At 53.8% G+C, this 23,772-nt stretch overlaps 1 protein-coding gene across 4 annotated transcripts in view; it reads left to right on the top strand.

Annotated features, from left to right (window-relative positions):
- Ppard (peroxisome proliferator activated receptor delta) overlaps window positions 1-23,772 on the top strand; it is a 77,858-nt gene that overhangs the window by 40,933 nt on the left and 13,153 nt on the right. For 3 of the 4 annotated variants that reach the window (XM_052744405.1, XM_052744407.1, XM_052744406.1), the window contains exon 3: window positions 20,548-20,754. In XM_052744405.1, the coding sequence (XP_052600365.1) occupies window positions 20,628-20,754 (127 nt within the window). In that variant the 5' untranslated portion in view covers window positions 20,548-20,627. Of the gene's footprint in view, window positions 1-20,547; window positions 20,755-23,772 lie in introns of those variants that run through there. The other variant, XM_052744408.1, reaches the window with a different exon arrangement.

A 23,772-nucleotide genomic window follows, 5' to 3' on the forward strand; every position in this document is an offset into this window, starting at 1 on the left:
TAACTTCCGTTCCTGCTCTGGCCTCTGTGGCACTGCACACACGTGGTACAAGATGCATTCAGGCAAACACTCATGCACATAAAAATAAATAAAATCTCTCACAAAAAAATGTTTAAAGCTGTAGACTTGAGTGAACTGGGCCTTCCCGAAGTGAAGCTCTTCCCAGCTGGGTGTAGACACGCCGAAAGGGAATGTTGCAGTCCAGGATTCTCTGAACGAGTGAGGAAGCTTGCAGAGCATGAAAACGGCTTCTAGAGAGAGACTCAGCATGGATGCTAGCTCAAGAGGCAAGCAGCAGGCACCACAGGGTCTTAACCTCCCAAGTGGACATAATGTGAGCCAGCTCCTTTTGTGGGGGAGGGAAGGGGTGCATATATTCGTGGAGACCAGAGGACAGCTTCAGGTGTGGTTCCTCAGGAGACAGTCTCTAGGACCCGGAGCCTTGGAGCTTGCCAAGTGGGCTAAGCCAGCTGGCCAGTGAGCCCCAGGGACCCGCCTGCCTCTACCTCCCCATTGCTGGGTTCACAAGTGGATCCGCCACACCCGCCTCTTCTCTGTGGGCGCTGGGTATCGAACTCAGGTCCCAAGGTTATGCAGCAAGCACTTTACCAATTGAGCTGTGTGTCATGCTAGCCTGAGCTAGCTCATTGTTTCAAATGAGCCAGATAAGAAAGGGCAGGTAGAGCCAGGCAGTGGTGGCGGCTCACACCTTTAATCCCAGCATTTGGGAGGCAGAGCCAGGCAGATTTCTGTGAGTTCGAGGCCAGCCTGGTCTACAGAGCGAGACCCAGGAAAGGCGCAAAGCTACACAGAGAAACCCTGTCTCGAAAAAAACAAAACAAAACAAAAAAAAAAGAAAAAAAGAGAAAGAAAGAAAGAAAGGGCAGGTACTGGGGGCAGGAAGGCCACACAGGCAGTGCCCATGTTTTGGTTCTCAGTCCCCTCTGCCATTGTCTTCAACTGGTCAGCAAATGCCAACATGCTTGCTCTGTGCCTAGTCCTTTGGGGCTACTGGGAAGCAAGGGTACCCAACACCTGTCCCCCAAGGGCCCGCTGTGCAGCAGCAGGCTAAGCTTGCTGATTGTGACTGGTCAGAGAGGTGTCACCTTTTCCTGGGGCTTTGGGAGTGGGGGCAGGGAGGCTCAGGAACTCTCCAGGGTTCTGGAAGGGTCCATATCTTGACAATAGTCACCCAGGGTGAATGCAGGTGTGCCTGCACTCTAGCCCCAGGCAGCCAAATGAATGTCAGCTGCATTAGCAAGTGTGGGAGGAGCTCTGGCTTGGGGGGCTGGAGGCTTATCTGAGGAGGTGTCTGAAGGATGAGGCGGCATAAGTCATATTAAGAGGGGCCGAGGTACCTTGTCTCAAAAAATCAAAAAAGCTGGGCGGTGGTGGTGCACACCTTTAATCCCAGCACTCGGGAGGCAGAACCAGGCGGATGTCTGTGAGTTCGAGGCCAGCCTGGGCTATAGAGTGAGTTCCAGGACAGGCTCCAAAGCTACACAGAGAAACCCTGTCTCAAAAACCAAAAAAAAAAAAAAAAAAGAGGGGCTGAGGTGTCCTAGGTGGAGTGGGCAGGGGGAGTTGTCTGTGCTGATGCCTCAGGGTCGGGAGCACCTACTGGTGAGGTAAGATGACATGCAGACCCCTGGTGGTCTTTCTGTCTCTTACCCCCTTCACAAATTAAATTTTATCTTATGTGTATGGGTGTTTTACCTACATGTGTACCTGCATCATGTGCATGCAGTACCCATGGAGGCCAGAAGAGGGCGTCAGCTCCCCCTTCCAGAACCCACATTAAAAAGCTGGGCGCGCCGGGCGGTGGTGGCGCACGCCTTTAATCCCAGCACTCGGGAGGCAGAGGCAGGCGGATCTCTGTGAGTTCGAGGCCAGCCTGGGCTACCACGTGAGTCCCAGGAAAGGCGCAAAGCTACACAGAGAAACCCTGTCTCGAAAAACCAAAAAAAAAAAAAAAGCTGGGCGCACACCTGTAATGCCACTACTGGAAGCTGGACAGAGATGGGTCTTGGGATCCTGCTGGCCAGCCTAGCCTGCTTGGCAGCCTCCAGCCAGTGAGAAACCCTGTCTCAGAGGCAGTAGATTGCATTCCTTAGGAGCCTGCCACCTGCTGTCTCTTGACTGAGGGAAGGGGATCATGGGTTCCAGGACTATAGGGTGAAAATGTCAATTAAAAGTCAACTGGGGCCAGGTGTGAACCATGCCTTGGGTCCCAGCAGAGGCCTGGAAGGACTTCCCCTGCGTTTGTGAGCCACCGGCAGCCCTTAGGGAAGCGGCTCTCACTCCTATGGCATTAGTAACTGCAGTTGAGAAACATTCCGTGTAGTCAGAGGAACCACCTGGGGTTGGGACCAAGCCTCCCAGCTGCCTCTTCTATGACTCCAATAGTGCTTCCTCCCTGGGCCTGAGGCTGGGAGAAGTGGAGCAGCTCCCCAGGCTGCTCTGCTGGTGAGCCAAACCCTTTTGTATCTGGGGACAGTCTTGCCTTGTCCTTGTGCCAGTCCTTCCTCTGAGGTGCCCAGCCAGCACTAGGGTCACTCCGGCTCAGGGCTCACAGAACACCACACCTTGTAAAGGAGAGGAGCGTGGGTCTTCCCAGTGTCCAATGCATCTGGCTCACTCTCATGTAGGAAGCCTCCCTCCGGCTAGCTGGAGGGCTAGTGGATGCTCCCAGTCACTCTTAGAAGGAAGGCTGTGTCCGAGCCTGTGTCCTGCAGGCACCCTTCCAGCATCCGCAAGGCCCATGCTGTGACCTATGGTAGAGTCAGTGTCTCGGATTCCCAGGCTGGCCTGTGAATCCCAGGTAGATAAAGGAAAGGTCCTGCCTTGGTCTAGACTGCTGGGGGAGAGGGAAACAGGAAGTGTTAGTGGGGGAAGGTGCACAAGGCCTCGCCAAGCAGGTTATGGTGGGTGGGGAGTTACCACCTGCTGGTAGCCCCAGGATTTGGGTGGAGATTCTGAAGGAGGTGGCCAGGAAAGAGGGCTGGGACGGTTGAGTGCCGAGTGGCCCGGGACTGGGCTCTCTGGCCTCTGCTTTGGCAACCCATCACCAGCCCACAGACCTGTCTCTTTCCAGCTAGCAGCAGCCCCCAAGGAAGTCACTTCTGAGACCTTGGTGAGTAGAGAGGACTCTGTTCCTAATACTCCGTGGCATTCTTCTCCAGAGTGCTCACTGTTGAGTAGATGTGGCATGGGCTGAATCAGGATGTGGCCTTTCTCGTCTCAGCCACCTTGTCCTGTTGCCTGTTGCCATGGCACCAAGAGAGTCAGCTCTCCAGCTTTCCCAGCTGCCTCTCCCGCCTTGCCCACCCTTGATGGCCTTCAGGGAAGCTCTGGAACTGGGGGCTCAGGCCAGAGAGTCCTGGCAAGGAGCAGCTTGTACTGTGTGGACTGGGAAAGCAAGCTCTGGGTTTCTTCCCCTGGCTCGTGGCCACCTTGCACTCTGTGTTGTAGCACTCCTAAGGGAAGCAGTGTCCACAGGGTGTCCGTGTCGGCCAGTGTAACATCTGGTGGACGGAGTACACTTCCCTGGTGTTCTGTGGAGAGCCAGTTCTGCCTTGCTGATGGGCTGGGGAAGGAGCTGTGACCTAAGGTGTGGTGTGGGAGGCGTGTGCTCTCCAATGTGCAAGTGTCGTCCCTGTAGCTTGGTTTTGGCGTTTCTCTATCACGTCCCACAGACCCCTCCTCCTGGCTCAGCCGCACCCCCCCTTCCCCCCAAGGAGAAAGCAGGTTTTCACTGGCTTGAGGGCTGCCTGCCATGGGGGAATCTGGGGGCTGCCATCATATGAGGGAGGATCTAGAGGGGGCATGATTTGGCTTGGATCTCTAGGATGCTTTTCTGGGTCACCGAGAGTCCGTCTGCTTCCCTGTCCTTTCGCTCACTTCTTTCTCCCTTCCCTCAGGGACCGGGAAGTCCCGAAGGACTTCCTGCTTTCCAGGACTGTGCTGAGCAGCCCTTATCTGGGACTAGAAAGCTCCAAGACATGTGTGCTTGAAAGCAGACAAATAGGGACTGGTGTGTCCTGTGGCTCCCTACCCTGTCAGTGCCCCCCTAAGCTGCTTCCTGGGAGCTTAGCCATGGCCTTCCTCTAAAGTGATTACATTTGTCTGTTGGTTTATTCAGTGTCTCTGTGTGTGCCTGTGCCCATGTGTGGAGGCCAGAGGAACGCTCATAGGAAGGAGCCTCTATTGTGTGAATCCACAGGATTGATTTCAGGTCCTCAGGCTTGGAGGCAAGCGCTGTGCCCTAACCACTGAGCCATCTTGTAGGCAGAGCTTTGAGCTTCACTTCCTCATGCAGTATCAGCATATCCCTATGATGTCAGCATGCCCCTATGATGTCAGCATGTGTATATGATGTCCACATGCCCCTATGATGTCATCATGTCTGTATGATGTCCGCATGCCCCTATGATGTCAGCATGCCCCTATGATGTCATCATGCCCCTATGATGTCCGCATGCCCCTAAGATGTCATCATGCCCCTAAGATGTCATCATGCCCCTATGATGCCATCATGCCCCTATGATGTCCGCATGTCTATATGATGTCAGCGTGCCCCTATGATGTCAGCGTGCCCCTATGATGTCAGCGTGCACCTATGATGTCAGCGTGCACCTATGATGTCAGAGTGCACCTATGATGTCCTCATATCCCTATGATGTCAGCATGCCCCTATGATGTCCGCGTGCCCCTATGATGTCCGCGTGCCCCTATGATGTCCGCGTGCCCCTATGATGTCCGCGTGCCCCTATGATGTCAGCGTGCCCCTATGATGTCCACATATCCCTATGATGTCAGCATGTACCTATGATGTCCGCATATCCCTATGATGTCAGCATGCACCTATGATGTCAGCATGCCCCTATGATGTCAGCATGCCCCTATGATGTCCGCGTGCCCCTATGATGTCCGCGTGCCCCTATGATGTCCGCGTGCCCCTATGATGTCAGCGTGCCCCTATGATGTCAGCGTGCCCCTATGATGTCAGCATGTACCTATGATGTCCGCATGCCCCTATGATGTCAGCATGCACCTATGATGTCAGCATGCACCTATGATGTCCGCATGCCCCTATGATGTCCGCATGCCCCTATGATGTCCGCATGCACCTATGATGTCAGCATGTACCTATGATGTCAGCATGCACCTATGATGTCCGCATGCCCCTATGATGTCAGCATGTACCTATGATGTCAGCGTGCCCCTATGATGTCAGCATGCCCCTATGATGTCAGCATGCCCCTATGATGTCAGCATGCCCCTATGATGTCAGCATGCCCCTATGATGTCAGCATGCACCTATGATGTCAGCATGCACCTATGATGTCCGCATGCCCATAATGCCACAGCTTGGGCGGCAGAGACCAGACGATCAGAAGTTCAGTGTTGTTCTTGGTGAATTCAAAGCCAGGCTGAGCTACATGAGACTATGGAGGTTTTTCTTCCCCTTCCTTCCTGCCTCCCTTCCTTCCTGATTCTTTGAGATAGGCTCTCACCATGCAGCTCTGGCTGTTCTGGATCTCGCCCTGTAGACCAGACTGGCCTCGAACTCACAGAGATCCATCTGCCCCAGCCTCCCAAGTGCTAGAATTAAAGGTGTGCACCACCACGCCCAGCTGACATGAGACTTTCAAAAATCTAAAACAGGAATGGAGAGATGACTCCATAAGATCACTTCTTATCACTCTTGCAGAGGACCCCAGTTCTCACCCACATCAGATCACTTACAGCCACCTTACTCCAGCTGCTGGTTATCCAATGCCTTCTTTTAGCCTCTGCGGGCACCTGCACACATGGCCACATACCCACACACGTACATAATTAAAAATAACAAAAATGCATCTTTAAAGTTGTTCAATGTCTAATACCCAATCCACGCTAGGTGGATATTAGTCCTGGCCTTCAGGTGGGCAGCCTGAACCACGAGAGGCTAGGCGGTGCCCAGGAGTGCAACACTTGGTAAGACGGAGCTGGGTGAGCCTGTTCCAGAGCCTGCCTGCCACCAGCGCTCGCCCCTCCATCCTGCTGGCTTCGTGCCTCTCTAGAGGAGGTGGGACATGAGGGTGTTGAACTGCCTGAGCGCTGGGTTAGCAGGCAGTGTGTGGGCAAAGCACGGGCCCTGACTCCACTCCTGCTGCTCTGACAAACCACCCTGACAAAGAGCCCCTTACGGGGGCAAGGCTTGTTGTAGCTCACAGTTCTAGAATCCAGTCGTCATTCAAGATGCAAACCCAGGGAATGGTGCCGCCCACAGTGGGTGGGGTCTCCCTTCTATATAATAGTCAAGACAGTCCTCCCAAGACACACCCGCTGGCCAGCCTTCACTCTCTTCTCAGGGTCCACATAATGTCAAGGTGACAAAGCTATCCTGGTGTCTTCCGGACTTGGGAGGAAGGTTGAAGTTGTGACAATCAGACCCGCAGAGGGCAGAGGGAGGAACAGTTTGTATGTGGCGCACAGGCTGGAGAACCTCAGGAGGACACAAGGGCTGGACTCGAGGCAGAGAGCTGTAGCAGGCTTTCTTGGGCCACCAGCCCCCCAGTCATGACACAGAGACTTGTTATTAGTTTTGAATGCTCAGCCTTATCTTATGCGTGTCCCACTAGCTCTTATAACTTAATTTTACCTGTTTCTCTTCATCTGTGTTTTGCCTCGGGGCTTTTTACCTCTCTTTCATTCTGTGTGTCTTCTTTTCCTGCTTCTTCTGTGGCTGCCTGGCAGCTCCCTCTCCTTCTCTCTCATTCTCTCTTGAGCCTAGATTCCTCCTCCTACTTATTTTCTCTGCCCGCCAGCCCTGCCTAGCTATTGGCTGTTAGCTTTTTATTAGACCAGTCAGGTGCCTTAGGCAGGCAGGTGAAACAGCAACACATCTTTACATAGTCTACACCAGTTTTTAATGCAAGATTTTAGGCTCAGTAGACTAATTATGAATAGGTCCTGAGATTCAGGTGACTAACAGAAAAAGGCTGTTAACTGACTAACCATGTCTGGATAGTATTAATCACATAAAATAGCACACATATTCTTTGCCTTTTCCTTACATCTCTCATTGGTTTAATTTCTTTCCTTGTAACCCTTGTAGCTATCCCTTTAAGAGAAAGCCAGAACTTGTTACAGCCTACAGCTGTTGTCAGTCACCAGTTGAGCTGACCAAGTCTTTGCCAGGTGTGACCCTTATCAGAATACTTGTCCCTGAGAGGCTTTTTTACTAACAAGTTGTTAATGAATGGAGATATATATATATATATATATATATATATATATATATATATATATATATACACATACACACACATATACATATATGTATATATGCGCTTGGGGAACAAAGAAAAAAGATGGAAAGAACTAGAGATGAGAGAAGAGCAGAAGGGACTGAGAGGGGCTAAGTATGAGAACAGAAAAGAAGCTGTGTAGATGGAATTGACTGAGAAGAATAAAGTGAATGGACTGAAGAGCTCCGTGTGCTCAGATTCTTTGAATATCCCTCAGATCCTTAGCTGCTTGTAAGCTTCTGTTCTGGACCCTGGTAGAAAGCTCCTCAGGGCAGGCACCTGTGGAGAATCCGATACTTCAGGTCACTTTATTGTAAAGAGTAAACCAAAGAGGTTTGTAATAGAGTGTTTCTTAGCAGTACAAGGCCCTGGATTCAAATTATAGTTATATAATTAATAATAATTAAGTAAACAAAACCAGAACGGTCTTATGAAGCCAATGGAGGCTGGGTCATTTGGGGAGTTGGACTCCTGTCTCGCTCCTGATTCCTGGAAAGGCCAGGGAGCAGCTTGGGGTGGGACTTTAGCATGAGCGACTCCATTTTGTTGTCTAGTCTGATGTGTTGGAGCTGGGTGGGAGAGCTTAGTCCAAAACACCGGCTTCCTGTGATCGCCAGAGCTGATCATCTGTGGCCGATTGTCCATGGTTTGACTCTGGCAGAGGGTGGGTGGGCTCTGTGTAAGAATGTAGAAAGTTAAAACCCTGTGCGTTTGTCTGTTTCCTGTCCCCCGGGCTTTTCTATCCCTTGCCACCATGGTCTGGATTTTTCCCTTCACCTCCCTCTTCTAAGCTGGGATCCTGTGTACCTGGCCCACCCTCACATGGGTCTTTGTTAAAAACCACGTGTTCACTCATGGCTTTATTTTCTTCCCTGAACTCTTCTCTTTTATAGTGAGAACAGTTTACTCTCAGGATTACCCCGGGTGGCCCAGCTCTCTTTGACCTTGAACCTTCTCTGAGGCCTCCAGCTGGACCCAGCGCCTGCCCCGCCTTCCTCCCTCGGTGTATGCAGCAGGTGCTGGCTTTATCTCCTACCCTGGGAACCCAAAGCTTCAAGGCACCTGAGGCTTGGCCACTACCCCCCCGCTTTCGCCCTGATGGGCCTCCCCGCAAAGCAGGACTTGAAGTTCTGCTGAGCAGATGCATTTGCACCGCAGAGGGGCAGGAGCAGCAGCATCCTCAGCTTGCAGGGCCTGTGTCTCCCCATGGGGAGCTAGAGCACTTTCTTGTTACCCCTGCAATCATGAGTCCTCAGGATCCAGACGAGTCTAGAGCAGTGGTTCTCAAACTGTGGGTCATGGCCCCTTTGGGGGCGTCTATCAGATGTGGTAAAATACAGTTATGAAGTGGTTATAGTTGAGGGTCACTGGACCGTGAGGAACTATATTAAAGGGTTACAGCATTAGGAAGGTTGAGAAGCCCTGGTCTAGGGAGAAGGGTCCAGTGGGCGGGAAAACAGGCCCAGGGAGAGAGGAATGTAGTGCTGCTTCAGCTCGGGCAGCGAGCCGTGCTCTTTCTTTCTTTGTTATTTTGAAGTAAGTGTGTGTGTGTGTGTGTGTGTGTGTGTGTGTGTGTGTGTGTGTGTGTGTGTGTCTACCTGCCTGCCTGTGTGAGTGCAAGCACCCTCAGAGGTCAGAAGAGGGCATCAGATCAATGGAGCTGTAGTTGGAAGAGATTTTGAGCCACCCAGTATGAGTGCTGGGAACCAAACTGACCACTGTGCCGTGTCTCCAGCCCTGACGATGTTCTCCCGATTACTGCTTTATTCAGTGGTATTTCCTGAGCCGTCTCTGTCTGTTGGTTACTTCTCATTCTACGAGTGAGTGATTTGCCAGCGCGCATGTCTGTGCCCCAAGTGCGTGTGACCCACAGAGGACAGAAAAGAGCGTCAAGCTCCCCTGGAACTGGGGTGACAGTTGTGAGCAGCCATGTGGGTGCTGGGATCTGAACCCAGGTCCTCTGCAAGAGCAGCCAGTGCTCCTAACTGCTGAGCCGTCTCGTCTCTCCAGCCCCAGGATTTACATTCTTTAGGGAAGAGGCAAGTGCTGAGTGAACAGGTGAGTCGCTGTGAGTGAGCAGATTCCAGAAGGTTGAGGAACTCTGGCTGCGGTCGAAGCAGGGAGAATTCAAGTCCTGAGGGTAGCTCAGTGAACTGGTGACCTTTGAGAGGAGGCCTGGAGGAGGTGAGGCTATGATAGGGCCCTGCGCAGGCCGGTCTAGACCAGCAAGGAGGCACACGCACGTGCCTCAGCAGTACTGACTCCAGGAGCTGAGTGAAGGGAAAGTCGCAGGCTGCACACGGACAGTACTGTGCCCCTTACAAAGAGTTCAAAAGTATGTGATAGAAAAGAAGTTCCCTGGCCCTGCCCATGGGAACCTGGGGACTTACCTCCACCCTAGCTGTTTTCCTGGGCATCCTGTGCTTGGTGGAGTTGGTAATCTGGTAAATGTCTTCATTTAAGAATGTTGAGGAAGCGTATTTCCGTGGCCGGAGAATATTCCATTTTTCTGCATGCGCCTGCTTATTCGACCACTCCCCTCTTAGCACTGGCTCTTTGCTGATTTCTCTGCATTGTGAATACAGAACCAGCACCTGTGTGCTTTCTTGCACAGGAAACCAAAGTGTCCATCACAGGGGTTACTATTTCCAGGCAGAGCTCAGATTTGGCAGCCATGGTCTCCTGGACAGACATAGGTGGTCACATCACAGCAGTTCCTTGTGGCTCCCCTCTGCCCAGAGAGGGTCAGCCGGTCAGCCCTGCTCACCTGCCCTGCCTCCTCACTGCATCCATCACCCCACCTGCCCTGCTCTCCTTTTGACGGGGTTCTCATCCCCTCCTCCTGACGGAGGCAGGATTTCCCCGGAGAGGTCACAGTGATACAATGAAATAATGGGATGTCAGCATTGAGTCCTGCCGGCCTGGCTCAGCAGGCTGGTTAGAGGAGGTGATGGTGAAGGCACTTCTGGAATGTGAAAGGTTTCCCTAGTCTTAGTGCCTTAGAAAGAAAACTGATGGTGCCTAGTCAGTACCTGGTGACCATAGAGCCCCACAGCAGGACTCCTCACATGGAGCTGTCAGACCCTGTCAGACCCAGACATGTGGCTGTCCATGTCAGTTATACTTATATGTGCTGCGCGTGCTCACCAGAGCACATTGGAGCATGGAGAGGTAGGGGGTCCTGGAGATTACTGAATGGTCACTTTGCTCAGAGCGTGCATCGGCAGCACGGGCCTGTGTGTCAGCCACCCTTGGATAACTAACTCAGCCTGGATCTTTCTAGGAACGGGCAGGCGGCTGCTTCCCAGACCATGCCAGGCTCTGTGGGTTCTTCCTCCACAGCCTTGGAGGGGAGGTTTAAAATGCCACCCTGATCCTTCAGAGCCCTGCTGGGCTCCCTGCTTTTCCCAGGTCGATGGTTCTCACACACTTTTACCTTCTTAAACCTGGAGCCCTCCCAGCCGCAGCCTCATGACCCCTCTCGACCCCGCTGGTTCCTGTCCTCTTCTCTTTGGATCTGCTCCTGTCACTCCGGAGCCCTGTGTGTCCTGTGTCTCCATCAGAGGTCTGATGGAGACAGCCTCCCACCACCTGCCCTAGACTGGAGTGCTCCCAGATTCCCCACAGTGCTTGGCATCAAGTCTTCCGAGAGCCGTGGCCCTCAGTCACAGTTCAACATTTATCTCAGCTTCTTGACTAATGTCCTTAGCAAATGTTTGTTGAACGAGTGAATGACCGCAGATGGCAGCCTCTGGCGGGGACTGAGAGGAAGGCAGAGGGACAGTGAGGCCTCGGCAGACATAGCTCCCAGGCCCTGGTGACGAGGGCTCTGGGGAGGTCTCCTGCCTGGCAGCAGAGCCGCTTGGTCAGGAGCCCCCTGAATGCTGAAGGCCTTTGCTTAGAAGCCCCGTTAGGAGAGTCCCCAGTCTTCCCAGAGCCTGGCAGGCCTCCTGTGTAGCTCCTCAGTGCCTTCCAGCAGCTCACTCGGTATTCTTTAGTCAAAGCACTTTCAAAGATGTCTTCCTCTCTCCCCACAGCATAAAACATACCCATGCTCCCCGAAAGAAACTTAAACACAAGAATATAATTAAGAAAATCAGGCAGGTGTGGTGGCACACACCTTTTAGCCCTAGCACTTAAGAGGCAGGGGCAAATGGATCTCTGTGAGTTCAAAGCCAGCCTGGTCAACATAATGAGTTCCAGACCAGCCAGGGCTACATAGTGAGACCCTGTCTCAAAAACAAACAAAACAGAAGTGTTCTTTAGCACCGTGGGTGGATTGTGTCTAGTTCGTGTGTGTGTGTGTGTGTGTGTGTGTGTGTGTGTGTGTGTGTGCGCGCGCGCGCGCGCGCGTGCGCACAGACACACGCGCGTGGAGACCACAGGTCATTCTTGGTCGTTGTTCCTCAGATGCTATCCCCCTTGGTACCTGAGTTGGGGTCTCTTACTGACCTGCATCTTGCAAGCAGGCTAGGCTGTGCTGGCCAGCAAGCACCAGGGCTCTCTGTGTAGCCTTGGCTGTCCTGGAACTTGCTCCGTAGACCAGGCTGGCCTTGAACTCACAGAGATCCACCTGCCTCTGCCTCCCTCTGCTGGGATTAAAGGTGTGCGCCACCAGTGCCCAGCTGGCAGGCACTTTTAAAGCCCTCTCTGGCTGGCTTTTTTGTTTCATTTATTTGTGTGTGTGTGTGTGTGTGTGTGTGTGTGTGTGTGTGTGTGCGCGCGCGCACATGCGTGCAGTTACTCTGTTATTACTCCAGCATTCAAGTGGAGATCAAAGGCTGACCCATGAGAACCGAGTCTCTCCTCCCATATAAGTTCCAGGAGTTGAATTCGGATCATCAGGCTTGGTGGCAAGCACCTTTGTACACCAAGCTATCTCACTGCACCCGCTCCTTGGGGAAGACAGGGTCTCACTATGCAGCTCAGGCTGGCCTTGAACTTGCAGCAACCCTGCCTCAGCCTCAGCTGGAAATACAGGTATGCACTACACCAGGCTTGTTTATTTCTGGGCCCATGTTCTCACGTAACTCACATCTGGTTTGCGAAATAACATTTTGGAACCTTCTCCATCTTGCTACAGTTGGGAGTGGGCACTGCATTACCCCAGCCACCCAGAGTCAGGGCTGCTGAGAGCTGTGGGTACTGCATTACCCCAAACACCCAGAGTCAGGGCTGCTGAGAGCCGTGGGTACTACGTTACCCCAGCCACCCGGAGTCAGGGCTGCTGAGAGCCGTGGGTACTACGTTACCCTAGCCACCCAGAGTCAGGGCTGCTGAGAGCCGTGGGTACTACGTTACCCCAGCCACCCAGAGTCAGGGCTGCTGAGAGCCGTGGGTACTCATTACCCCAGCCACCCGGAGTCAGGGCTGCTGAGAGCCGTGGGCACTCATTACCCCAGCCACCCGGAGTCAGGGCTGCTGGCAGCTGGCAGCTGGCAGCCCACCTGAGGCCCTCACTTCCTGTTTCCCGGCTCGGGCATGAGCTCCCTTCGCTCTGTTCTTTCTCTGGCTGCCTGAGCCTGTGTTTTTATCAGCATTCCTTCTGCCTGGGGAGGAACTGGAAGTACCAGAGGCAGTCGCTGCCCACTGTCCTGTCTGCTTCCTGATCTCTCAGGGACCCACTAGGGTGAATCCGCTCCGGCCTTTGGGTGCCCTGAGGAGGTGGGGTGACTTGAATTGGCGAATGGGAGGCAGTGAGTTCTGCGGAGTTGCTGGCCCAGAAAACTGGGTCACTGGGTCAGCACAAAGATTACTGATTGATTGGAAAGCTTGGGGCAGAGTCATCCAGGGCCTTTCTCTTAGGGCCATCAGAGGCATGGGAACAACCTCTGCCTCAGTGACACTACTGACCCTCACCCCGCTGCAGTGGGAAGGAGGAAGTGGAAACTGGACCAATGGCAGAGGGGTAGGACGTGGAGGAAGGCTCAGGCCATCCGTCCCTCAGCAAAGAACCACAGCGCGGTCCTCTTCCCCAGGACACTTTCCTCTGTTTTCACTTTGCATCTCTTTGAGGTACTCTGAGGTACTCTGGGGCAGAGCAGGGAGCACCCTGCAGGTCTCGACGGGAGGGAGGGAGGGGAGACCTGTGGAGGTCCTGGGGTCCCCGGAGCTTGCACACTTAAATCTGCTGACCTCAGATCAACAGTGATGCCCACAGCAGCCACCAGCCGTGGTCCCAGTAGGTGGCTCGGTACTGCACACCCACCTGTTACTGCCTGCTTCATGGGGGGGGACCTGACCCCCCGACCCCCCTGTACTGCACACCCACCTGTTACTGCCTGCTTCATGGGGGGGGACCTGACCCCCCGACCCCCCTGTACTGCACACCCACCTGTTACTGCCTGCTTCTTGGGGGCGGGGGGGGGGGGGACCTGACCCAGAAGCTGGAGTTCACTTCTAAAAGGCATCACGTATGAATGGCAGGGACATACGGAAACTGACCCCTTGGCGACTGCTGCAGGCCAAGGCTGGTGTGCTTCTCTGTTCACCTAGTGCCTGTTGAACATTCACTGAAAGGCACTGTGCCTGGCCCCGGGAACCCACCTCAGCAGAACAGAGGACACTCCTGGGGCATGATGATGTGGTAAGGCCAGAGCAGCCAGTACACCTTGCAGATTGGGGTCAGGATTGAAGTAAGTGGGCTGGGGTGCGCACACATGTGCACATTCATGTATATGAGTGTATGTATATATTCGTGTGTGTGTATGCGCGCATTAGAGTAGTCCAGAGATTGTCTTGCAGAAAACCCCTTTGCTAGGAACCCCTGTTCCTGCCCATCCTCAAGGCTGCACGTAAGGCCCGACTTGCTGAAGGGTCTGAGGCTGCGGCCCCTTTAGTAGGCAAGGCTCCTGATTAAGGGGTGTGACCCTAACTCGGTGCTGGGGCCAGAGGGGAGACTGCCACTGTGCGCACCCTGCCTGGGCAGGACTGAAGAAGGGAAGAGGAGAGCAGGTTCCTGGCAGGTCAGGTGGCAGCAATCTGGGAAAAGCCAACCGAGGGTCTAAGCCATCAGGTGGCTCCCGGCTGCAGGACCGAACAGTGACAGGGTGTCAGGCGGTGTGGCTGGCTGGCCCCAGCTGCAGGTGGATCAGGCAGTGTGGCTGGAGTGAATGGCTCCTGGCAGAATACGAGAGTGGACTGCAGCTTGGCAGTTAGAGCTTTATGTGAAGAAGCCCAAGGAATGTGTGTGGGTGTCAGAACAACCGGGCAGCTGTCCCCCACCTCAGCCGGCACCAAAGAGACAGCTCTGGCCAGGGAGAAACATCAGCATGGACTGAAGTTCTGTTTCTGATCCCAAGTCTGAAGAGGCAGTCATGTGCACCCCAGAAACAGAGCAGCTCTCCCCAGAAGAGGCAGTCATGTGCACCCCAGAAACAGAGCAGCTCTCCCGGCTGTTAGGAGGAAATCCTCCTAGCAGCAGGATATAGGATGAGCTTAGGGCTGAGTTCAGGTGATATGGCTGTGCCCACGGCTGTCTGAGGTCTGGCCAGTGCTGGCCTCATCAGCTCTCAAGCTCTGTCATCTTCTATCTTGTCCCCTAGCAGGTCCTCTGGGAGACACTATCAGGGTTCTAGGACTAGCAGGGGGTGTGGGGGGTGGGGGGGCTTCATGCCCCTTCTTCCTTTGTCCATGGGAGACCTGGGGATTGCTGCAGGGCTCGTGGGGATTGCTGCAGGGCTTCTGGGGATTGCTGCAGGGCTCGTGGGGATTGAGTGGCAGCCTGTGTGTCACCCCTCATAGTGCCTGGGTGCAGCATTCAGTCCTGAGCAGGAACCCTGTTCTCCAGCTCCCAGGAGCAGAGGGCAGGAGGAGACCAACAAACTACACATCCAAACTACAGGACTCCAAGCCGAGTCTGTTTTCCCAGTCTCGGCCCACCCACCCACAGTCCCCAGCCACCCCAGGAGCCCCGTCATCCGCATTCTGTACAGGAGCATAGACCTGATGGGGCCTTTCCCTTGCCCCACCCTGGCCTTCCTATCTCCACACTTAGATCTGCAGCATGAGGGTCTTTGGTGCTTGCTGTCTGATAGGAGGTCATTTCTGCAGCAGACAGGCGCCTTCTGACTTCCCACCCTGCCCCACGGCCTGTCTCCTCCTGTGCTGGGCACAGAGGAGGGCCATGCAATGGCATGGAGCAGGGCCGTGCGGTGGGCATGGAGCAGGGCCGTGCGGCGGGCCCTCACAGGAGGTCGCTGCTCCTGTCGTTGCTGGGATCGTGTCCAATACCAACCACAGCAAGCAGGGATGTTCTTCCAGACACACTACTGGCCTTGAGAAGGCTCAACCAGCAGGAAAAAAGAGGGGACTCAGAAGACAAGTGGGAATGACACCTGGCTGCCCTGTAAAGGACCACATGCAGGGAGGAGGCGGCATTGCTGAGCATCCCAGCTCTTGTGATTTCCTAAGTTTAAGACTTGGGATGAGGGGTCGGGCATTGGGGTGAGGGGTCGGGCATTGGGGTGAGGGGTCGGGCATTGGGGTGAGGGGTCGGGCCTTGGGGTAAGGGGTTGGCATTGGTCCTTAAGATCTGTTTATGGCAAACCAAGCTTCTCTCCTCTGCAGAGCAGCATGAGTGAATGGAGTGCCAGGACAATCCAGTAGTGTAGTGGAGGTGGAGTCAAGGGCATAGTTAACTCTGGGAATGGGCACCAGGCTGTGCCATGGGTGCCCAGTTGCAGAGTTGTTCCAGTTTTCAGGAAAATTACATTTTAGGTTTTTATTTTATATATGTGGGTATTTTGCCTGCATGCATGTCTGTGCATCACGTGTACATTGCCCATGGAGGCCAGAAGAGGATGTTGGGTCCCCTGGAACTGGGGTTGTACAGTTGTGAGTTGCCACATGGATGCTGGAATATCCCGTCTCCGGTACGGCCAACTTCCTTTAAAAGCTTTAAGACAGTAAAAGCGTTTGAAGTAAGTGTCCTGTTAGAGAGAAGCTCTGCAGATGTGCCGTGTTCCACGTGCCCCTCACCCAGATTCCCTCACGGAACATCTTAGATGGACAAACATCTCTGCAGCTGGAATGGCACAATACAGACTGTGTCTTCTTTCTGTCCAGGATCTGTCCAGGACCCCCTCATTGCTTTTAGTTACGTCTCCAGGTCTCCTTCCTTGTCTTTGTCAGTCAGCAAGCGTATTTATTATCACGTGTGTGTGTGTGTTATGAGCATATCACAGTTCACCAGTGAAGTCAGAAGAGGCTTGCACAAGTCATTTCTCTCCTTCCCCTTCCCCACGGATTCAGCTGGCATCTTCAGGCTTGGCAGCAAGTGCCTTTGGCTGCGGAGCCATCTCCCCAGCCCAGCCATCTCCCCAGCCGGGCCATCTCCCCAGCCCGGCCATCTCCCCAGCCGGGCCATCTCCCCAGCCGGGCCATCTCCCCAGCCCCCGAGCTGGGGCTTTACACGTCTCCCCCGCCCTGCGGTCCTGGTTTGGAAGTTACCCACACTGTCGGTTGTATCCCAGTGGTCATTTGAATTTTATAATTGACATCTCTAGCTGACTTCTGGAAAATAGAGACTTGCGAGTTGAAGGCTGTGCATTCCTTCTTCACATTACTGTTAGTTTTGCCTTTTAATTTTATCCTGATTCTGTTTGTAGAAAAGATAACTATGTTATTAGCTTTCTGTCTGTATTCTGACCAAAATATTCAAGAGACCACGTTAAAGGGGAGAATTCCTTATTTGGCTCACAGTTTCAAAGGATTCATTCCTTTGTGGTGGGGAGGCACAGTTCACATCATGGTGGCCAGGAAGTTGGGAGGTGGGAGGCCAGATGAGCAGCTGTTTGGGCCGGCTTTCCTCTCCCCTGACCCCATCCTGGACAGCTCTGTCCTGCGGATTGTGGACTGTATTACCAGTGCTTCTGTGTCAGCCCCATAGCCGTTCTGTCTGGGGCTGTCAGAGCCCTCTTAACCTGTCCCCACCCCAGATCATGGAAGGCTGGCCTTGTACCAACACTCCATCACTCTGCTTATGGCAGTGCAGCCATACACACAGCCCACAGCAGGGCTTCTGGGTCAAAGTATGTGCACTTGTCCTTACACAGTGTGAGGGCTAACCTGGGCATGGACATGGCTAGTATCCATGGACCTGGCCAATAAATTGTCAATAAAACTTGCTTCAAATTTGGCTCAAAAAATTATGGTAATGGTCTTATTCTCATCCAGTGGGATTAGTAATAGATGGTCCAGTTGCCCTCCACAAGGCCATGCCATTTCTCCCAATCACATGCTCAATAGCAGTGTCCGAGGAGTGCCTTCTTGTTTAGGGGCTTATTTTTGTTGCTTCTCAGCACCTAGGGTTAAACCCAGCACTTCACACATGCTTGCGATGTAGCATGAATCTTAAAAGTTCTTATTAATAAAATCAAACCCGAGGCCAGTTATTGGAGTGAATGCTGGAAGATCAGAGAGACAGAACAAGCCACAGCTAATCTCACTTGGCCAACTCCTCAGCTGATCTTGTTTCCTCAGACTGGAAGCCTCTGTGTCCTCATATCCGAATGGGTCTCAGCTGAACTGTGCTGCTAGAAGCCTGAAAGCTTAACCAGCCAAATGCTTCTAGTTTCTGGTCCTCACGCCTTATATATCTTTCTGCTTTCTACCATCACTCCCTGGGATTAAAGGCTCACTTTCTGGGATTCAAGGCGTTTGTCACCATGCTTGGCTATATCCTTGAACACATGGATTTCTGCCTCTGGAATGCTAGGATTAAAGGCATGTGCTACCACTGCCTATCCTAAGTATCTAGTGGCTTTTCTGTTCTCTGACCCCAGATAAGTTTATTAGGGTACACAATATTTTGGGGAACACAATGCCACCACATTGCCCAGTCTCTACCGTGAATCCACATCCCCTTATATTAGTGTGTTTTATTTGAAAAACATGTCTCAGGACTGGGGACTGCCTTAGAACTCTCCATGTAGACAAGGCTAGCCTCCTGTGTTGTGATTAGAGGTGTGGCCACTATATCTGGCTTGGGTTACTAGTCTTTACTTAGGAATTTATAAGCTATTTTAAGGAATTTAGCACTTGGATAAAAGTTGAAAGTATTTTTCTCTGTTTATTATCTGATTGATTGATTGATTGATTGATTGGGCTTGGTTTTTTTTTTTTTTTTTGGTTTTTCAAGACAGGGTTTCTCTGTGTAGCTTTGCGCCTTTCCTGGGACTCACGTGGTAGCCCAGGCTGGCCTCGAACTCACAGAGATCCGCCTGGCTCTGCCTCCCGAGTGCTGGGATTAAAGGCGTGCGCCACCACCGCCCGGCGGGCTTGGTTTTTAAAGCAGTGTCTCATGTTGCCCAGGCTGGCCTCAAACTTGCTAGAGAGTAAGGCTAACCTTGGAACTTTTGACCCTCTGTCCTCCAAGGCAGACCACAAGCCAGTCTGTGCAGTGCTGGGGACCAACCCGGGGCCTCCTGGGTGCTTGAGAGGCAGCTGAGCTACAAACAAAGCCCGGGTCTGCCTTTACTTTGTTTGTCCTTAAATGGCCTTTAATTATGTAGAACTTTTATACTTTTATATAATTAAATGTATTATTCTTTTACCTGTAATCTTGTCACCCATAAAGCTTTTATGGGTTTACTGTCAGGCCTACATCTTACTTACTGTGAGGTGACTTTTATGTCAATACATCATTTGTGCACTTAATGAGGGGTTTTGTTGTTTTGGTAGGGTTTCCTGTAGCCCAGGCTAGCCTCCAACTCTATAGCTGGGGATAACCATGAGCTTCTGACCCTCCTGCCTCCACCTCCCGAGTCCTAGGATTACAGATGTGCACCACCACACCTGGTTAATGGGTGCTGAGGATCAACCCAGAGGCTGTGTGCCCTGGACAAGCACTCTCCCCACGGAGTGCATCCGCCACCGCCGCTGCCCTACTTTACATATCCTTGCTATGACTTGACTCTCTGGAGCATCTGGCCTTTGTCTTGGTGTTGATGTGGGGCCAGTTTCCATGTTGGTGCCTTCTCAGTTGTTTTCACAGCTGACCAAAAACGTCATCTTTTCCTCCTGATTTGAGGGGTGTGTGTGTGTGTGTGTGTGTGTGTGTGTGTGTGTGTGTGTCCTGTGAGGAGATGCTCACACCCTTCCTGTGACTGTCACTTACTGGGAATCTTCCAGATCCACAGATCCCCAACTTCCAGCTCCCTACCACCTAGACTTCCAGGCTGCGTATCCAGCTGCCCAGAGTACAGCCTCTAAGAGGCCAGTGTGCCATCCAGGCAGGGGAAGGCCTCGGGCAGGGGAAGGCCTCAGATGGCTGGATGGAGCTAAGTGTGAGGGACAAAGAACCCGAGCATGGAGGTGCTTTGCTGGGCAACACTAGCTGTTAAGCTTGGCTTCGTGTCATAGCCAGGGGATTGAAAAGATAACCCCCTTTTTAAGTTCTAAGCCAGCCTAGTCTACAAAGGGACTATTCCAGGACAGCCAGGGCTGCATAAAGAGACCTATTTCACAAAACAAACAAATGAAAAATAATAATGCGCACACACGTACAGAAGTCCACGCTGTTTCCCACAGTGGCCACAGGCAGGACAGGACGCCCCTCAGAACAGTGAGTGACTGGGCAGCTGCATTCTGAGCCACCGTGCTGGGGAGTGGGGTAGGGGCTGCAGTGTGTATTGGGACCTCCAGGGGGTGCCGGAGAGTTGGGAGCATTCCGCTTCTGCTCAGGCAATTGATGAGGCCCCTGGAGCGGGGAAGCAGGTAGAGATGGCGCAGCAGAGTGTCAGCATATCTGGTTAATGAAAACTGCCTCAGTCCTGCCAACCTGCCCCGAGAGCCGGATGACAGTGCGAGAAGTGTAGACCTCTGGAGGTGGTGGCTCACACCTGTATTCCAGCACTTGGAAGACAGGAGGGTCAGCAGTTAGAGGTCATCTCTGGCTGCATAGCCAATTCAGTCCATCCTGGGCTTTGTAAAGCCCTGTCAAAAAAGTCAGAAAGCCCTTCAGGGACTGAGAGGACTGGAGCAGCACTGCCATGTGGCAGTGGCCTCAGGGTGCCGGTGCCCACCACCCTCCCCTGTGCCCACCACCCTCCCCTGTGCCCACCACCCTCCCCCTGTGCCCACCACCCTCCCCTGTGCCCACCACCCTCCCCTGTGCCCACCACCCTCCCCTGTGCCCACCACCCTCTCCTCTGTGCCCACCACCCTCCCCTGTGCCCACCCCCCCCATGCCCACCACCCCCCTCATGCCCACCACCCTCTCTCCTGACCTCTTCTGTCTCCCCTTGCCCAGGCGGTCCATCTGCGCTCAGACCCAGATGGTGCCAGAGCTATGACCAGGCCTGCAGGCGCCACGCCGAGTGGGGGTCAGCCATGGAGCAGCCACAGGAGGAGGCCCCTGAGGCCCGGGAAGAGGAGAAAGAGAAAGTGGCCACGACTGAAGGAGCCCTGGAGCTCAACGGGGGACCAGAGCACATGCTTCCTTCCGGCAGCTGCACAGGTGTGGAGGAGGCTGGGGGCAGAGCAGGGTGGGTGGGGGTCCAGGTTTCTGTGAACTCCCTGGGGCGGGTGGGGTACTGAGGAGTGGAGTGACAGTGACTAATGCCGGAGTCCAGGGTCCCACCATGTCAGTGACCAGCTGGTGAGCCCCCCCCGGAAAATCACACCCCTTCTGGAAACAGACAGGAATGGCAGGCCAGGTGGATGTGGGCTTTTCTGGAGATGGGAGAGTGTGTGTAGAACATGTCATCATCATCTTGTCACTGCTAGTCATCGAGTGAGTGCCTCTGACCCCCACAGACACACCTCCCCAGGCAACATTTGGTAGCAGGCTTTGGTGAAGGAATTGAACCCAGAGCTTTGTGCATGCTAGGCGGGCACGCTGCCACCGGGCTGCATCCCTGGTCCTGACTGCACCAGGAATGGGAGGCATGCCTGCACTTGTTGTAAGCCGCTTAACCCAGGAGGCCTGGCACTAGGTCTGTGCTCCTCCATGACTGAGCAGAAATGCCAAGTGGTTTGAATGAGTGACTGTGACGTGGGTCACTTTTGTACATCAGGTTTCGCTGGCTTTTTCCACTTGCTGGGTCATTTCACTGACCCTCTGTTGGTGGCAGTGGTGACATTCTTCTCTGGTGGCCAGCACAACCCTGACATCTGCCTCATCCTCGTGCCCCCATGTCCAGCTTACACACTGTGTCCCCCCCGCCCCGGCTGGCCCTGCTTGCTCAGGCCCCTCCGCTGTCCACCCCCCGCAGCCTCTCCTCTGGGCGTCTTGGGCCAGTGCATGTGACGGCCCCGGGTTCTGCCCTCAGAGAGCCTCGCAGTCAGGAGGGATGGACTCCCTAAGACGTGGCTTGTGGTGGTTTCAGCTGGACAGGCCATTCCAGGGGGATGGGCTCTGGCCTCCGGTGTCCGCAAGTGACAGTGGCACCTGGGGTGACAGCTGTGGGGTCGAACAGGCTCTTGCCTGGGCCTGCAACCAGGAAGGGATCAAACCCTCGAGCCCTGTCACCTGAAACATGCAAAGCAAGGTTTTTCCTCTTTAAAGCTCTGAGTGGGTGGGGTGGGAGGCGCTGTCGGTCCTGCTGGTCCCCCCACAGCCTCAGAGTGACCCCAGCGGTTGTGGTGTGATGTGGGGGTGCAGAGTAGCCTGTGTTCTTGTGTGTTCGAGGTGGTGGCTGTGCTGGCTATAGAGACACAAGCGTTCTCAGGAGAGAGGATGGTTGCCAGGAGTCCGAGTTCACTCAGCGCTGTCACAGGCTGCTTCCAGCTCAAGGAAGGACCAGAGGGGCTCAAGTGTGGTGCTGCTCACTAGTAATCCCAGCACCCGGGAGGAAGAGAAGGGAGGATCTCTGTGAGTTCAAGGCCAGCTTGGCCTACGTAGTGAGCTACAGGCCAGCCGGAGATACACAGAGAGACCCTGGAGAGAGAGGAGGGCAGGCAGGCAGGCAGACAGACAGACAGAGACCCTGGAGAGAGAAAGGAGAGAGTGTGTGCTAGAGAAGAAGGGCCAGAGGGAAGGAGACACCCTGGGGACAGTGTGGCAGGTGTCAGGAAGGTCCTGAAGACAAGTTTTGAACAGGGAGGAGAAGGGCACGAGGTCTGGCCTGGCCGCTTGCCCTGGCAACTTTGTCCCCATATCTGGGTCTGGGCAGGAAGTGTCGGGTCCTGGGATTTTGCACACACCTCACACGAGTGATTGCCCACTGCAAGGGTTGTAATGTTCACGTGCCAGGCAAAGTGCAGTGACTGCAGCGGAGCCAGGTGACATGGGGACAGGTGGTGGGGACACCTGGAGCAGCACTGACTGTGGGGAAAGGTGGTGGGGACACCGGGAGCAGCACTGACTGTGGGGACAGGTGGTGGGGACACCGGGAGCAGCACTGACTGTGGGGACAGGTGGTGGGGACACCGGGAGCAGCACTGACTGTGGGGACAGGTGGTGGGGACACCGGGAGCAGCACCGAGGTGACCCAGTCTATTTACGCAGTCATAGGAACAGAAGTGGGGTGTCACCCTCTGTGAGAAACCTCTTAGGTAAGCCTGCCAGAGTCTCAGGAGAACACTGCAGTCCCTAAAAAGGATGAAGTAAGCCTGGTGGCATAGTGGCGCACTCCTTTAATCCCAGCACTCGGGAGCAGAGGCAGGCGGATCTCTGTGAGTTCGAGGCCAGCCTGGGCTACAGCGTGAGTTCCAGGACAAACAGAGAAACCCTGTCTCGGAAAACAAAAACAAACCAAAAAAAAAAAAAAAAGGATAAAATAGGAGCCAGTGAAATGGTTCCGTGAGTGGATAAAGGTGCTTGTTCCCAAGCCGGCTGGTCTGAGGTCAGTTCCCTGGAACCCACAGAGTGGAAGGAGAGAACCAACTCCTCCAAGTTGTCCTCTGACTTCCACATGTGCACACACTCACACACACACACACACACACACACACACTCACACACACGCGCACACACACACACACACGCACACACACACACACTCACACACACACACGCGCGCACACACACTCACACACACGCGCACACACACACGCACGCACGCACGCACACTCACACACACACGCGCGCGCGCACACACACACTCACACACACACACTCACACACACACTCGCACACACTCACACTCACACACACACACACACTCACACACACTCACACACACGCACGCACGCACGCACGCATGCATGCGCACGCAATGTAAATTTTTTTAAGGAAAAGGTAGGGACCAGTGAGATGTTCAGTGGGCGAAGGCTCTTGCTGCACAAGCCCAAAGACCTGGGTTCGATCCTATGGAAGGAGAGAACCAGTTGACATTTGTCCCCTCCCTGCATATGTGCACCATGGCACACACATCCCCGACACACAGGTCACATACCTAGTAATAAATAATAAGAGGTTTTGTTTTGAATGTTTTGTTTTTCGAGACCAGGCCTTCTACATAGCCCTGGCTGTCCTGGAACTCACTCTGTAGACCAGGCTATCCTGGAACTCACTCTATAGACCAGGCTGGTC

Source organism: Peromyscus californicus, unplaced genomic scaffold (genome assembly GCF_007827085.1).
Source record: "Peromyscus californicus insignis strain IS unplaced genomic scaffold, ASM782708v3 Scaffold_19__1_contigs__length_69161282, whole genome shotgun sequence".
In the NCBI taxonomy this organism is placed as follows: Eukaryota; Metazoa; Chordata; class Mammalia; order Rodentia; family Cricetidae; genus Peromyscus; species Peromyscus californicus.